This window comes from Branchiostoma lanceolatum, chromosome 12 (assembly GCF_035083965.1).
Source record: "Branchiostoma lanceolatum isolate klBraLanc5 chromosome 12, klBraLanc5.hap2, whole genome shotgun sequence".
Taxonomy (NCBI): domain Eukaryota; kingdom Metazoa; phylum Chordata; class Leptocardii; order Amphioxiformes; family Branchiostomatidae; genus Branchiostoma; species Branchiostoma lanceolatum.
Genome location: NC_089733.1, coordinates 9,117,273 through 9,134,011, shown reverse-complemented (window position 1 = coordinate 9,134,011; position 16,739 = coordinate 9,117,273). Strand labels below are relative to the sequence as shown.

The following is a 16,739-nucleotide window of genomic DNA, read 5'->3' as shown; positions in this document are numbered from 1 at the left end:
ATGTGTGTGTGAGTGAGTGTTACCCGTTACCGTGACCCGTATAATATAAGGCCTTAACTGTTATCGTTAAATTTTCCATTCTATTTTGACACCTGAACTGTGGTTTTGACCATGGTCCTTGGATTTGGACCGAAGTCGAGGCAGATATTTGATTCTTGACAGAGATTTGAATTGACTTTTTGATATAGAGGAAAATGCACGCATGAACAGGAAAATGCCTTAAATATATTCAGGCAACAAAGAAATTGCAGCGGGCATTTGCTTGTAAACCACAACAGGCACTTGTGTTCCGTGAAGTGGACACCCTGAAATGTAGCATGTGATGTAAAAACAAAATGGCCGCCTCAAAGTTCAAAATTGCTTTGGTGCAACTTTTCGTGACCGCTAACAAGTCGGAAAACCTCGCTCGTGCCTCGAAACTCATCTCACAAGCTGCTGGGGGAGGCGCCAACCTGGTAGCGTTACCGGAATGTTTCAACTCACCGTATGGCACGAAATATTTCCCCGAGTATGCGGAGAAAATTCCCGGCGAGTCCACAAACATGCTGGCCAAGGTGGGTAAATAAAATTTAACCGATTGTACGTAATGTTAGAAGGTCGTTTAGTAAAAAGTCTCCAGTTTTCTTGTGTTTTATCATCTAGCAAGAACCTTTCCCATATCTTTAGGTGATAATTATTACAAATTATCGCTTTCACACCTTGCCATAATTACAGATTAAAGCACCGTTTTCACAGCCATTTATTGGTCACGCCCCCTTCATTAAATTCCTGACAGTTTGACACAGTTTTCAATTTACACTTACCTGAAATTTAGAAATCACGAAGGTTTCAAGGTCTCTATTTTGACCTTTGAAAAGAGAAGAAGAAAGCCCACAGCAGAATGAGAACACAAACCAATTTGAAGCAATAGATTTGAAAATTTCCCCAATTAATCATGAATTTGTATGACCTGGTACGTACTATTGTACCACATGCAGGCTGCCAAAGATAATAAGGTATTCCTGGTCGGGGGTTCAATTCCCGAGGAGGACGGTGGCAAGCTGTACAACACGTCTACGGTCTTCAATCCTGAGGGGGAGCTAATCGCCAAGTTCAGAAAGGTCCATCTGTTTGACATAGGTGAGTTGTTATATTTGTGATAGAGCTTGTACATACCATTCTACGGGATGGTAACGTTATACTCCTGATATTAGACAGAAAGTAACTTTGCGGGGAAGAAAGCATGAATTTATCATACCCAAATCCTGCAAAGTTTTATTCTCCCATGTGAGTTTTGAACAATGGTCGTCTTGCCCTTTTTGTACAGAGAAGACCAGCCATCTTTTGATGAAAAGTTGAATTTTGCTTTTTTCATATATTATCTAATGTTTTACTATCTTCCCTAATGTTACTCCCAGATGTACCTGGTAAAATCCGGTTCCAAGAGTCAGAGACGTTGAGCCCAGGATCAGGACTGGTGACCTTTGACACACCTTACTGTAAGGTTGGACTGGCTATCTGCTATGACATCAGGTTTCCTGAGTTAGCACAGATCTATACAAGGTGGGTGGCATAGGTCTGTACTAAGTAGAAAGAAGTATAGAATATTTGTGTTTTTCTCCTTTTCAGAAATATCACAGGGGTCTGTATATATAGGAAATAGTTTATTATGAAAAAAGCAAAATTCTCAACCAAAATGGTTAATTCAAAAAGGCCCCGATTTACACTTTACATCGAATTGGACCAATCCAATAATGAGTTATGTAAAATTGAAATGGCTGCTTGCGGGATTGGAGTGATCACATTTTCAACAGTCTGTAAGATGTCTTTTTTATAAGTCATTAGTGTTCACATTGGACCTTGGAAATCTGATGCATTTCTGAGGTAGGCTTTCAATACCTGGTCTTTACTTTCCTTGTTCCATTTTGCAGGAGAGGCTGTAAGCTGCTTCTGTATCCTGGTGCCTTTAACATGACCACCGGACCGGCCCACTGGGAACTCTTGCAGAGGGGGAGGGCTTTGGACAACCAGTTGTACGTGGGAACCATCTCACCAGCTCGGGACGAGAAGGCTTCATACGTGGCCTGGGGACATAGCACTCTGGTCAACCCATGGGGAGAGGTAGGCTCTTGTTCTCTTGTGTGTTTGAAAAATTCTTCTAGGCTCAATTGTTGTAGTTACAGCTATCAACCGTTGTTCCTGTTCGTCGGTCTGTATACATAGCAGGATTCCATAGTATGTAACCATTCTTCCTAATGGGACCGCTCGCTCCAAAATCAAACAACCGATCCCGTTCTCTCCTTTGAATAAAGTCAGTCGTTTTCCATCATTCATCATGAGCAGTTGTGTTTGTGCTGTTATCTCTAAATTCTCACACTATCATGAAAAGTTTGTGAATAATGTCCTGTGTAAACTTTTCCAGAGAAAATTTAATTTTTTCCTCAGGAGCATACCCAATAAAAATGTCAAAAGAATTCATTCATAACTATGTACTTGAGTATCCTGGAACTCAATGCTTCTTGAATGATACAGAATTAAGATGGAAGAGTTTGGTTTGAATTCCTTGAAGAAGAGTAGGGCAATCTCTTAGCCATTTGCCTTGTCGTCTTTCTTGTGTGAACTCATTGATTTCAGTGTTCTGTCATGATCAAGATTCAAGACTGTTGCATCTTCTTTCCAGGTGGTGGCCAAGGCTGGGCATGAAGAGGAGATAGTTTACAGTGATGTTGACTTGTCATATGTAGATGAAGTGAGGTCATCAATCCCAACATCCAATCAGAGAAGAGAAGATATCTATAAGCTACAAGATATGAGCCAGAACTAACAATACTTCACAAACTATCACAAAGCTGAAAATTCATGTAATGCAGCAAAGTGATTTTGTTTGATGAGTTTGCTCGGTGTTACTGCAAGAGACCACTTCTGGTACTGAACTATATCGGTGACTATTCATACATGTAGTATAGATTATGTATACTATTAGGTTCTTTGTTAATATCGCTTGACGTATCAGTACAAGGTGCAACATACAATGACCTGCAGTTATGTATGCTACAAACTAGGATTGTACTGTTGCAGCCAAAGGGCATTCCTCATAGGCCAGATCATTAATAGGCCGCCAATCATCCAAAAATGTGACATGTCTTTCAATAGTCTTTCAGGGAGCACTCAATGATATCCATGGTCTTCCGATGACCTCTCAATTATCTTGAGATAACCTTACCGACCAATGATATTTGCTGTTCATCAACAGACTCTCTCCTGTGGAAATGGTCTTCGTTGTTGTAAGACTGACAGCCATTGTTCTACCTTTGATATATTAATGACATAAAGCAAACTACTTAATGTTTTTGAAATGGTGGTTTAATTCTGGAATTCACTCGTGTGTAACATTTACAAGGGCATGGTATTCACAGAACTATTATCTACCTTCATGATCAAGCAAAGTACAATGTTATTCAACACCTGTGAAATTATGACAGACATACACGCAATCATTTGTATGGAGACACAAAATGTTTACAATGTGTGCAACTTACACTGCATCTTTTGCTGTTAGTGTTGATTTCCAAGATCTGCTGTGGGGATAATATAATCACAATGGTGAATCCCATAAATGTATTTTGAAAAAAAAAGAGTTTTTTTATCAATAAAGACAATGATGGACAATACAACCTGAATGTTACACAGAATTTACGTTGGACTTGTAAACGCTCACTGGAAAGAAGTTCAAAATTGAGTTCATGTATCTGTGTACATTTCAGATGGCAATGGTAATGTCTTTAGACAAAAGTCATAATGACAACTGCCATAGTATAAGTGTAACAAGAGATTTTGTACATTGTATCTCAGTAGACCAAGTATACATGTAGATAAAAAACAACATATGGTCATCTCAGACTCTGGGATTCATTTCACATGATTTGCTTCTTTCTACAAAAATCAGTAATTATCATCATAAGGATCTGTACATTTTGGGCCAAAATCTGAGATAGGAAATAATAACCATTCTGCCAACTTGTTCAGTAATGATGATTCACATCATGTTATCTAAAAACTGAAGTTGATTTGTTTTCTTTCCATCCTTTGGACAATCAAAACAACTATGGCATCACGATGGGTAGGTTTGAAATCATTCATTATTAACACGAAAATGTGGCATACTTCATATTGTTCACCAACAGCCAGTTCAAAACCAACTTGTTAATGAGACAAAGAATTTACATTATCACCACCTATTCTAAACATTCTCCAAAGAATTATTGCACTTCAGAACAACATGTGTCTATTTCTTATACATTACTTTATATGTACATAACCAATACAATCTTCTTGTGTACCTTCAACCAAATAGCACATTCATGCCTAGCTTTTGATTCTTGGAAATTATCGGCAGTTGGAAGGCACAAGTCAGTACAATTTTTTTTGTTTAATATTTCTGACCAATCAAACTTATCTTTATCTAGCTAGCTTTCCTATCTATTTGTTACTTTATAATTTCACTGTACTGTACAAGTTGTTGACACAAAAGTTCACATTCCAGCAGCGCAAGCAACAGCACAAAATCAACAGTACTTATCATGAATAACAGATAGTCAGGGGTGTCAGTGTCACAATGATCCACATGTACATGTTTTGAATGGGAAATATTGGAATTGAATTGGACTTTCGCTAAGCAGACTAAATGCCAAAACATCTTTCAATGTAGAATCTGACAAAAACCTGTCTAATTTCTACTGATGATCGAAAATGATCTTTGTTTATGATATTTTGAGACAAAACATTTCTAAGACATGAGAAGAAGGAACTGTATAGCGGTAGACCTTGCACATGAGAAAAGTTCAACCACCTATGGGATATTTTACATTGACCCTCAACAAAAACAATTTAGATTCTGATCCATAATTTTAGTAGAAAATACTTCGACACTAGCACAAGATGTAGTCTACATGAAAGGTGACCTCCTGTGTGCCTTGCTTTTCTTTTTGATGTACGTCTTGATGAGCCAGTTGACAATGAAGGGCCAGACTAAGATGAAAAAGGCTGTTTTTCCGGACATGTTGGAGAATGGCCACCAGGAACTTTCCTGTGATGAAAAAAATATATAAAAGCACATATGAAATAGGGAGCTAGTTCTGAACACCCTGAGATTTTAAAAAGAACATTAATGAAGATTAAATAAATTGTGGATAAACAGAAACATCGTTACAAAGCATTCAAGCAAATGCTTCAACACATTAAGGTGTTAACCTTTAGCACACTGAAGTAGCCATTTGGCACCCAATTCCCTATCGGTTACAGAGTTAGGCAGCAGGAAGAAGGTTAAAGTATACCTGTTGCTGTTGGGGTTGCACAGCTTGAACTGCAGGGGCAACTATACCACCTCTTGCCTGAAAAATAAAGAAATCTTCATTACAATAACAATTATTTTATTAGTTATTTCCATAATTTGCCTTTTTGCACGAATTCTCAATATGCATCATCACAGCCAAACAAAGAACACAAAATATTTACAAAAGCACAGAAAGTCTGCAACTACCTGAGAAGTAGAGAGTGCTTCCAGGGTACTGAGCCTTGCCAGAACAAAGTTCATGTCCTGCTGTAGACGGTCCAGTGCAACGGCTATGTGTTCATTCACGTCCGATGGTGCTTGCCCTCGCCCCCTCCCTCTCTCTCCGTCATCTCCACCCCCTCCTCCGTAGTAACCCCCTGCCCCTCGTCTACCTGGGGTACCCCCTCTGTCCCGAGCACCTGTTAATGAACACATTACATTTAGAATCACAAGGACTAGGGCTGCAATGGCTACATAAAGACATCTTTTAACAATGCAGTCTACAGGATGATGTTTGGAAATCATTACACCAGCAGGCATTGCACATATATTTTCAGACCCCCTAGTAATGTATGTAGAAGCATCTGTAGTTCTATAGACTAGCTATATTTTTTTACCTTTTCATACATTAGCACATCTGTGTCTTCCCTTACAATAAGCCTTTGGGCATGAGTTTGCAAATAGATACTAGTAAATAAATCAAATTAAATTTACATTGTTCTTCATTGAAAAAAGTTAAAGAGCTGGTCTATGACCACACATAAAAGAATCTACACAATGAAGGAATTCTACAGAAGAACAAAAGTCAAAACTAGATGTACAAAGCTTGAACTGTAGGGACGACCATCTGTTGAAATCAAGGTTTCACCATCAAACCTACCTCTCCCACCACTGCTTGTGCTGTCTCCACTTTGCCTTCTGCTACCCACTTGTCCACCCTGACCTTTACCCTGGCCCCCCATTTCTCCCCCTCCTCGACCAATCACAGCGGGGCTTTCCAACTCCAACCGTCTCTCAACGTCACCTGACCTGCCCTGACCAATCAAAGGCGACATGCTGTTGTTATATGAATCATCCATGCGTGAAGAATCATGGGTAAGTGGCAAGCTGCTGGAGAGTGCCGCCATCCCATCATGCCCTTCTGTTTGCTGCAGTGCACCATGGGAAGGAAGTCCGTTGCTGTCGCGGTGAATCTCAGCCTGAGTCACGAAGCTGTTGTTTCTGGGGAGACCCTCAGGAGTTTGGTTACCCGGAGATGTAGCTCCAGTTCGACGGGATATCAAGCCCGGCATCTGAAAGAAAATACATTTATCAAGAGGTTAGAAACTTGACAGCTGTGTCCAAGAACTGATATTTTAAGAATTGTTCTTCCCAAGACCTTAACTTAAGGAATGCAGATCGCAGAATTCCCTACCTCATCAGGGACAGCCGGTGTGTCCACACTGTCCTGGTACAGTTCACTGTCCGTGTCAGAGTCACTGTTGACATGATGGGGAGGGAAACTGTGGCCATTCAGTCTTCTGGGAAGATTGTCCTCTCTGTCATCTGGGAATGACAAAAATCACATTCAGTAATGAATACAAATTGTGGCTATGAAAATGATATCAGTATCTTTTGAGGATACAGTCGAGGCTGTTCGAGCAACCACCTGGCGCAGACAGCCATCTCCAGTTACAAGCCACATTAAAACAGTCCCATCCATTTTTACATAGTTAACACCATCCTCTCTTCAGCAACCACCTGTCCTCAACAACCATTTTCCCTCAGTCCCTTGGGTGGTTGCTGAATTCAGGTTTCACTGTACATGTATATCATACAAAAGGCTATTCTCAAAAAGTCATTGAATACACACAAACTGTATTTGGTAAGCTGACAAGCTTAATCTCTTCTCTCAAACAGTGACAGAAATTACAAAGTTCAAGTTCAATGACAACTACAATGCATGTGTTATATTATAGACATTTATAGCCTTTGCAAAAACACAGTTTGCTCTTATGTAAACTTTTGCATTTGTAGGATGAGAGAGAGATCTAGACTCAGTAATAAAAGATATAAAATAAAAATTAATGAAGAATGCTGAGTTAGAGTGTAGAACTGAAAGTGACCTTCATCTGGAAGTGGAAGTCCCTTCCCATGATGCTTGGCTGGCAGTGGGGTGTCGATAATGACGGGAGGGGTCGGAATCTCCATCAGCATCACCTTGGTAACAGGGGGCGTGGTCACTTGGTTTCCATAGGGACTCTTACCATCATTAATACCTGGGAGGGACAAAAGAGCCACCAAGTTTATTTCGTGTCATAGCTCAACGTAGTATGTTTATTTGTCCTTTCAATGTCCTTTTCTGTAATAACTTGCACTGTAAGTTTGTAACTGATATAATTTGGTTGAAAATCTAACTGAAAGTTGCCCAGAACTAAGGCCTTTTTATGCCTTCTTAAACCAGAGGAGTTTGTTTCTTTTTATCCTTTGCACTGTTCAAATCGTCCATGACTAATTCCACGTATTGCTTTCTTTATACCCCCTCCTATCTATGTTGTCTCAGCTATATTCAACCATGCGTACCCCTGGTAAGAATGAGAGCAATACTAATCATCCTTTCAGTCAGGTACTTTTAGTTTAGTAATTGGATTGAGCTTTTGGGAAAACTCAAGATCTTATGTGAAGAAGCAGTCACAAATAATTTCAAATTCTAACTTGAGTGACTGAAATCATAGATATACATTATCAGCCCCAATGAAGATACGCAATCATGTAGCAACTGTTTGTGCTATGTAAATATCATTTATTTCAGTCCTCTTTGTACAATTCAATATATATTACATCAATTACATCTCAGTTGTCAAAAATACAAAGGATTATCCACACCAATCAAACAGAATCAGATACTACCAAGTATCGATTACCAGCTCAACTTGATAAGAGATGAAATAAGATCAAAAGATCAAGAAAGTATTTACAGAGGCAAATTCACAGATCTCGATTTAATGGAAATATGTGTGTGATTAGCAATCATCACATTGACTATGAAGACACAATCAATAATAATCAAATTACCTAGGATTATCTAAATCACAAGTGGACACCTTTCATGTCCATATTCATTTATACAAATTGAACATTATAAGAGCAAATCAAATCATGAATTTCGTTTAATACCACCAGCAAAATGCAGCAAAGATACCTTCACCAGGTTGAACTTCTGCCTCCACTTCCTCTACTTCCACCTCAGGTTCTTCCCTCTCCTCTGATTGGGTGCTGTCTCTCTGGTCTTGTTTGTGATTGGTCAAAGCCACTGCTTCTCTCTGGTTGGTCACTATCTCCTCCTCTCTCTGATTGGTTGAGGCATCCTCCCCTCTGTGATTTGTTTCTTCTTCCTGCATTCCAATCTTCCCTGCTTCCCCATCTTGCGTCTGATTGGTAGATTCAGTTTCATTTTCTTCAGAATTGTCTGTGGACTTTTCTGTGATTTTGTTGTTATTAGTTTGCAGATCATCTAAGGTCTCTCCATTATGATTGGTGGGAATCTCACCATTTTCTTTTATAGCAAGAACTGGTTGGTCAGAGATGGACAGTTCTGATTGGTTCAGTGAAGATTTCTCTGCTTGGAAAGGGGTCTCAAGGTCAACAAGTTCATAGAATGGCCCGAGAACGTGCATGAAGTCCTGCATTTCTTTGTCCTGTGGTAGCGCCTCAATAATCTGGAAGACAAAATCATCAAAATATATTTGTCATTACTTTATATCAAACTTACACAAGTAATAAAGGTCAGTAATACAAAATGTTAAAACCATATCATATATCTTGTCATTTAGAATCTAAAAGACTTTTTCAAAAATGTGATGTTGGGAATTTTTTTTAAATGTGATGTTGGGAATTTTTCAAACATGTGATGTTGGAAATTTTTTAAACATGTGATGTTGGAAATTTTTCAAGAAGGTATCAAGAATATACCTATAGATGACTGGCTGAAATTCAAACAGTTATCAATAACTTGAGCCATCTATACATGGCTCTCCTAGCCTAGGTACCATACTCTGTAGATACCGCTGGCTCTCACTGACCACTTGCTTCCGTGGTAATCAAGCAATTCATGAGAGCCAGCAGTAACTATGGAGGATAGTACTAGTAGTACCCAGGCTATGTGTATGACTCTACAACATAGTTCTGAAAAATTGACTGTCAAATCCATATTTGCAGATGGACAAGTTCTCAGGAATGGTAATCATTATTCATTCATAGATAATTATGCACCTTTTTCAGAGTATCCACATAATTGTCCATGGCCTCTTCTTTGGGCATGTTGCCAAGGCGATTCCATGCCTCCCTGTAATATGTACAAGAAGCAGTTAATGAGTTATGATTAACCTTCTCCTTGCTGAAGTAGCCTTTTGGACACCAAATTTGTGTTGGGTACAGGTTTAAACAACAGAGAGAAGGTTAACAGTTGGGTCGCTTTGTTACCTAAGTTAAGTTTTAGGATTATCTAACCTCAAGTTTAAGTAGAAGGTAATACAAAAGATTAATAGATTATAAAGTAAATGTAATAACAGTGAATACAGCTTAACAAATAAGTACACTTTTTTTGTAAGGGCATGGCTGATTCACTGTTTAGGATGGTTGCCAGTGGCTTTTAATCTGTTTCAGTTCATGCCATAAAAAAACTCTTATGAAACACAACTCTAGTCTTTCCCCAGAGGATCTTACCACTTAGCTTTGCCAACCACATCCCAGAATCCAGGCCTGCTGATGTCACATGGACCAATGGTGGCCTGTTTGTAGTAGCCGTAGAATGTGAGCATGGTCTCGTGGGAAGGGGTGATGGAGCCTGGGAAAAAACACACACAATTGTATCACATCATCTACTGAGACCTTTGTTGGAGATCTGTCTTATGTCCTATAATGCTATAATGCTCCTGGTTTAGTTTGTAAACCTGTACGGTGCAATAGCACCTGGCAACTAAAACGGCTGTGCCTCTTTGATACCACTATCCCCTGGAAACAAGTCTATACTTCCATGATATACTGTTAGATTGATCCATGAACTAGATATCAAGAGTACAAAATTGTTCTTAGCTACAAATAAGATACGAATATTTGGAAATGTGTAGCAACCCCACTGTGCTCATTCTGCCTGAATCTGCCATACCTGCATGTTCTCTTTGAATGTCCAAATTTAGCCTTCTTTTTGAACATGATCAAAATTTTGTATTATCATAAAACAACTGGAAATCTAACAATAGAATCAAATGGATTCAATGTTATCTTTGGAAATTTGCATCTTGGAACTCCCCCATGATTTTTTGGAGAGCTCAGAATTTTATTAGCCATGATATTGATGTAGAAAATCTAGTACCTTGAATTTTGAATCCATTCTTCCATATGTTAATTTCTGTAACAAAGTAGAATATCAGGTAGCCTTGAAGAATGGCAAAATGGAGAAGTATCGGGGGAAGCTGGGCACTCTAGTATACTATGTTTACGTTTTCTTGTATTTGAATTTCTGTTATCATCATTGTCAATCATTTGAAGTTCCTGAATTTCTGTCATTATTATTGTTCTCGTAAGGTGAAGATCATATCATATTTGAATTTCTTTTATTACTATTATTGCTATATTTTTTTGAGATTCCTGAATTTCTGTTACATGAATCGTGTATTTTCATAATATTCGAGACTGGAAAGGCTTGACATGAATAAGCAAGCAATAGCAGAACCAAAGAGAGGGTTAGAAAATAACAGAGTAAATATCTGCTGTTGTCTTTGTTGTAAAAACAAGAGAAAACTGCGTTGTTCAAGTCAACAGAATAACTTGAACAATGCACCCTCAGTGATAAGTAAATGCTGTCAAAGATTCGACAACTTCACGGAGAACCATCCCGTCAAGTACAACCACAGAACACTGGACTTAAACCCATTATGACAGTCGGTTGAAGAAGAGACTGATAAGGAGCGGTCTAAACTGGAAGAACATCCTACCTGAGCGTAAACTCTACTCTACTCTTGACATAGCCCAACCAAAAGGGAGCAGACAACCATAATATCTTTGCAGTTTGCACCGATCTATTACCTAACCAAGGAGGTTATATGTCTATATGACCTCCTTGATCTAACATACCCAGCTTGGCATAAAGGCACATTTTCATATCTCTCAGATGATATGGCCGAATTATTCACACTATAGGGCCATATTTACCTGGCCAAACAGCTTGTTTACCAAACTAGGGTTAATGACACAGAGGTAACTGAGGTGAAAATGCTGGGCAAAGGGCATAGCCAAATCACACAGCGCGTATCCACACAAAAAAACACGGCAAATCACTACATTCCTCGCCTTAACAACGACATTAACACATCCAAAATATACTTAAGTACACAAAGTTACCACGAAGATTGGCGTAGAGCGCAAAAACGTACCATTTTTGGGCAAATTTTGTATCACTTTTACAGCAGCGTCGAACCTTGCCTGTGGAGCGGCCATGTTTTTTATTTGGCTTGAGATCTTACACCGCAGGCAAACGAAGGACGGTTGATACGTACCAAAAAGTGATTGACCAAATAGCCAATTAGCTAAACAAAGCTGAACATTAAAAAATATCGAGCCGGAACCGGAATTTTTAAAAAATCTGATATTTTAGATTCCAGTACAATGCTAATATTAGCAGTTATGACCCATTTTCTAGACACATACTTAGACTGTTCGTTTTCGTTTTCTCGCGCTCTTAAGGTGAGAAACTAGTGTGGGTCTCGAAAGGTAAACCTGGATATCAGCTTGGGCGTCAGTAAAACAAACATACGAACAAACAAAATGAAAATAGGTCGCTGGGTATTTTCACAAATTTTAGTTCATTAAAAGATATGATTTGATGTTAACATTAATTTAAGGGTCGGACCAGGGCTAGTTACACTGGGCCAGAAAAATCACTGATCATTGCAAAAACTGATGTCGGGAACGTCAACTGTAATTGACGTGCGCTCGGTGTACAGAAATTGTGCTGTTGTCAGTATCTTTATGCGTTCTGTTAAAAATTAATTTTCAACCAAGTTTTCAAAAGTTCAGGTTCCCAAACCTAGTTCCAAAGCATGATGGGAAGGGTTGCATGAAACGTGTCACCCCTTGGCACGAGCTCGAAATACCGACTCGGAACCCGTTTCTGAAACATTCCGAGTATTTTTGCTCGTTTTTGTAAGATCTATGACCTTCTGAAGATAAGATTATCGACAGAAGTATTTTCGTTGACTTGGTAGAGAGAGAGTTTTCCTCAGAAATGCCGCAAGTTGTTATGCTGCTCCTCCACTTGGAGGGAGTTTCGTTCATCCAGTGGTTGCAGACGACCTTTTCCGGTTTTGCGGAGCTGCTGTTGTTTCTGACCAGGATGGGGGATCCGAGACACGCTTTTCTGGTGTACTTCCCCTTGGCGCTGGTTTTCAGCAGGAGTGTCGGGCTCAGAACGCTCTTAGTCGCCATTATTTCTGAGTGGACCAACCTCATTCTGAAATGGTACGCGCCCCCCTCCCCCTTTGAACTCTGAATGACCCCGCCCCCTTTCAATGATAAGAATGATGTAAGATTTTCGAGCGCGGAGTATCTTTTCTTTACATCTCATGGGATTAGGACCATTCGTGACGATGTGACAAAAATGAGTGGGTCATTATTTCTTAAGAAAACATATATTAAAGAATCAGTCAAAGATTTGATGAGTTTACATGACTGTAAATGCATTTAAGTTCGCGTGGTTTTTATTTTGCGGCAGGAAGAAAATGGAGTGTTCGCGGTGGTCTTAATTTCGCGTTCGAAACAATAGTAGCGCTACAGTCATAGGTGGGCAAAGTGTTTTAATTTCGCGCTGAAAGATCACCACAAAAACCGCGAAAATAAAACCTCCGCAAACATTTCTGCAGTTACAGTATCTTATTTTAATCAGGAATATCAGCGCTTGGTGATAATGTTCCTCTCTTTCTAGGATGCTTCATGGAGAGCGTCCTTTTTGGTGGATTAAGGACCCCGAGATATTTGAAGAAGGAAAAGCGCCGCACCTAGACCAATATTCCCTGACTTGTGAGACCGGACCAGGTAGTTGTCACCACCTTACCTCAATGCCATCAACTATTAGAAGAAAAATTAACTCTATACATACGCTTCACTTCAAGAAAAGACCACCACATTTTTCACGAGTGGATTGACATTATATTGGTATCTCTATTTTCTCTTTAGGCAGCCCCTCGGGCCATTGCATGGTGACTGCAGCAGTGCTGTGGGTGGTGACCTCCGCTCTGGTGTCAGATCTATCCGCGGCTCCAAGTAACAGTTGGAAAAGGTTTGCTGCACTGGGAATATCAGAACTTCTAAAATAATGTCAGTCCTGCTGATTCAGTCATCTGTGTAGATTTCTCGAAAAATATACTTGATTTGTTAGGAATAGAAAACCATAGAAAGTTCTGGCACTCACTCACAGTCTAGATCTCCTTTTATCATCTGTTGTACCTCATCTTGTGGGGGTTGGATGTACTTTCACTTAAAACATGCGTAGGGAATAGCACATACTATCTAGATCTTCTTTTGCTTTACATTTTTTCCTCACTTATGTCCCTGTGGCGCAAGCGGTAACGCAACCCCGCTGCTTTGCCATCTGGATCAAGTTCCGTGGATCCTAAGGGCCCGCGTTCGATCCTAGGGGTCGAATCGAGCTCGGACATGTTGTAAGGGATTGCATTCGTCATATCGGATGGTGACGTAAAGCCGGCGGCCCCGTGCTCAAGCACCAAACCTCTGCACATAAAAGAACCCAACACACTTATCGAGAAGAGTAGGGGTGACCCGGTGTGCTTGGTCAAAAACTCGAGCCGTGGCAAAGCCGCATTACACTACCGCTAGCTACTTGAAAAAGCTTCATGCTTCACCTCAATTGAGGATGACTGCTTTACTTTGTGTTTTTTTTTCAGGAACCCCATCATCAGATCTGCTCCATGGCTGATCTACAGCCTGATCCTGTCAGCAGCCGGTGTGTCCAGACTGTTCATCGCCACACACTTCCCTCACCAGGTGCTGTTTGGCACGGCTGTAGGTAAGTATAGTTCTTTACTTATCCTATTGTTTGGCTGACATGTAGACGCTATTGGATACTTGGATACTTTATTCACTCTAATAGCTATCATACAGTCAGCAAGTAGCTCAATGAATTATCTTCCTGGAGAACAAATATTGAATACTACTAGAACAGGAACAATCTCAAATTAAAGTGCTGATTTCAATGCCCATACAATGTTTTCATCTTTTTTTAAGTTTTTTTTTGTTCTAGATTTGTTCATTGTTTATTGAAATTTTCAAACAGCTTGGTAGCCCAATTAAACTCTTGCCAAGTTTTAACCCTTCCCACACCTTTTGTTGTATAGGGCAGTGCACATCTTCATTTCCAGAGCCTTTTTAATAGGCCACAGAGTTGTGTAAGCACTACGGGAGGGGGTAGTGGCGTGTGTTCAACTATCAAACTCATACTAATAGTACTTTCTTGCCAAGGACTGTTATCAAATGCTAACCTGTGAATGTTTAGATTTCTAAATTCTTGGAATTGTCTGACTACATTCTAAATGATCTATCCACCTCACTAACATGACAGCAGCAAAATGTTTTTCCAAGCTCTGATGTCACATTCAATCTGGGTTTTTTCCAGGTATTTTGATTGGATATGTGTTCAACAGAGTCCAGGTGCAATCTTTCCGTCCAAGGATGTGCGTGGTGCTGTCAGCTGGTCTGGCTGTGTCAGCTATGGGACTCTACGGGATCCTCCTGCATGTGAGTATGCATTGTTTCCTGAGATGTATATCTATTTCAGGGCATGTATATGCATGTTTCTTTTACAAGCTGTTTAAAGAGGCCACCAAATTCCACCCTAATTTCTCCACGTTTACAGACTCTTTACATCTAAATATCACAAAATCCACTCATTACAGAACAAGTGGAATCATTCATCTTCCACTGTCTCAGAAAAAAACATCAAATCCAATAAGTTAACATTAAGTGTCAATAGTTCGACTAGAGTAGTCACATGCTATACTGTTCATCATTGTCTGTCCGTCCTTTTCATTTCACATGTACTTTCAATTAGCCTACGGGCAAAAACTTGCAATGAACATTCACTTTTTTACCTTTCACGGATGGTTGTTACAGTATATTACAATGTAAAAGATATAATTCTCTCTTCATTTCCATAGCTGTTCAGTGTTGATCCCTCCTGGTCCATAAAGAAAGCAATGCAGTGGTGCGCAAACCCTGAGTGGGTTCATCTGGGTACAACACCGTTCTTCTCAGTAGCACGAGATTCTGGCTCCTCATTGGGTCTGGCTGTAGCACTCCATTCAATCCTCCCTCAGCCTGGAACTGTGAGAAAGGGAGCACACAACTCCCTGAATGGTAGCTCATCTGAAGGTAGAACCGTTGGTGTCAGCACTGTTGGCTTCCTTCTGTTCTTGTTGTCTTTAACACTGAGTACTGAATATTGGGTCCTTCCAAAGGAGCCACAGGAATTGTTGTACTCACTTGTTTTCATCAAGAGTGCCTTTTTGACTGTAGCAGTCATCGGCCTTGTGACAGGTTTTAGTAAACTGGTCCAGAAAAAACAGAAGAATTGGTGAAGTGATATACATGTGTATATCAATGAAGAATAAATGGCTGTATAGATGATATAGCTATAGATTATACAAAATGGTTGTGTCAAAGTTTTGTACCCTAAACAATTTCATGTGTTTGCAATATGCTCAAAGTATTGTTTTTGTGTATTGATCTATAAATGAATAAACAGTCTGAAAGCCTGCAAAGTCATTTACAAACTCTATTCTGTATGAATCTATGATTTTGGTGTGTTAAAAATTTACTGATTGTGTAATTATTAACACTGCCAAGCAGGATATACATAGTGATGATGACCCTCTGTGTTCTCTGGCTGTATGGCTGATGCAATATGTACTTGTTGAATAAAAGAGTTCAAATCAGGTCAACCATTGTGTAGAAAGATTTAATCAAAAACCTATACTGAACATACAAAGATAGGAAAGACCTATAAATAGACATCTAATATGTACATTTGTATCTTAAATAGCCAGTATAACTGCCATTCGGCAAAACACACCTGTCCAGCTTTACATGTACATGTGCAGCCAGTCCCGAACACTGTTTTTATTTTGTAAAAATCTTGTATCATTTCGTGATATACTCAGGTTTTGCAATATAATTACCATGGATGTTATCTCGGAAAAATTTTTGTGTATGATCTGTCAGTGTACAAGACAATGTTGGCAATTTCATTTCTCAGGTTTGCTCCTGTTGTGAGCCAGTATCAAAAACTTGCATGATAGTAAAAGTGCTATGCTATGGTATCAGAGTGGAAATTTATTTTCTTGAATGATTGATACATAAGAATACTTTTCTGCAGGAT

General features: G+C 39.5%; 3 protein-coding genes across 3 annotated transcripts; 2 read left to right on the top strand and 1 right to left on the bottom strand.

Annotated features, from left to right (window-relative positions):
• The first annotated feature begins 290 nt into the window (after positions 1–290).
• On the top strand, positions 291–3,653 carry LOC136445893 (omega-amidase NIT2-like). Its single transcript, XM_066444116.1, has 5 exons — positions 291–554; positions 978–1,119; positions 1,398–1,542; positions 1,911–2,100; positions 2,660–3,653. The coding sequence occupies exons 1-5, from the start codon at positions 336–338 to the stop codon at positions 2,801–2,803; spliced, it is 840 nt and encodes a 279-aa protein (XP_066300213.1). The 5' UTR covers positions 291–335; the 3' UTR covers positions 2,804–3,653.
• On the bottom strand, positions 3,325–11,824 carry LOC136445892 (acyl-CoA-binding domain-containing protein 5A-like). Its single transcript, XM_066444115.1, has 10 exons — positions 11,725–11,824; positions 10,016–10,136; positions 9,563–9,635; positions 8,493–9,009; positions 7,417–7,569; positions 6,726–6,856; positions 6,192–6,603; positions 5,519–5,730; positions 5,313–5,369; positions 3,325–5,065 (listed from the first exon to the last, which is right to left on the bottom strand). Exons 1-10 carry the CDS (start codon positions 11,786–11,788, stop codon positions 4,925–4,927), a joined length of 1,881 nt encoding a protein of 626 aa, XP_066300212.1. The 5' UTR covers positions 11,789–11,824; the 3' UTR covers positions 3,325–4,924.
• A 557-nt stretch (positions 11,825–12,381) lies between these two features.
• Positions 12,382–16,706, top strand: LOC136446049 (glucose-6-phosphatase 3-like). Its single transcript, XM_066444323.1, has 6 exons — positions 12,382–12,808; positions 13,272–13,381; positions 13,523–13,625; positions 14,251–14,372; positions 14,979–15,100; positions 15,520–16,706. Exons 1-6 carry the CDS (start codon positions 12,576–12,578, stop codon positions 15,937–15,939), a joined length of 1,110 nt encoding a protein of 369 aa, XP_066300420.1. The 5' UTR covers positions 12,382–12,575; the 3' UTR covers positions 15,940–16,706.
• The last annotated feature ends 33 nt before the right edge of the window (positions 16,707–16,739 follow it).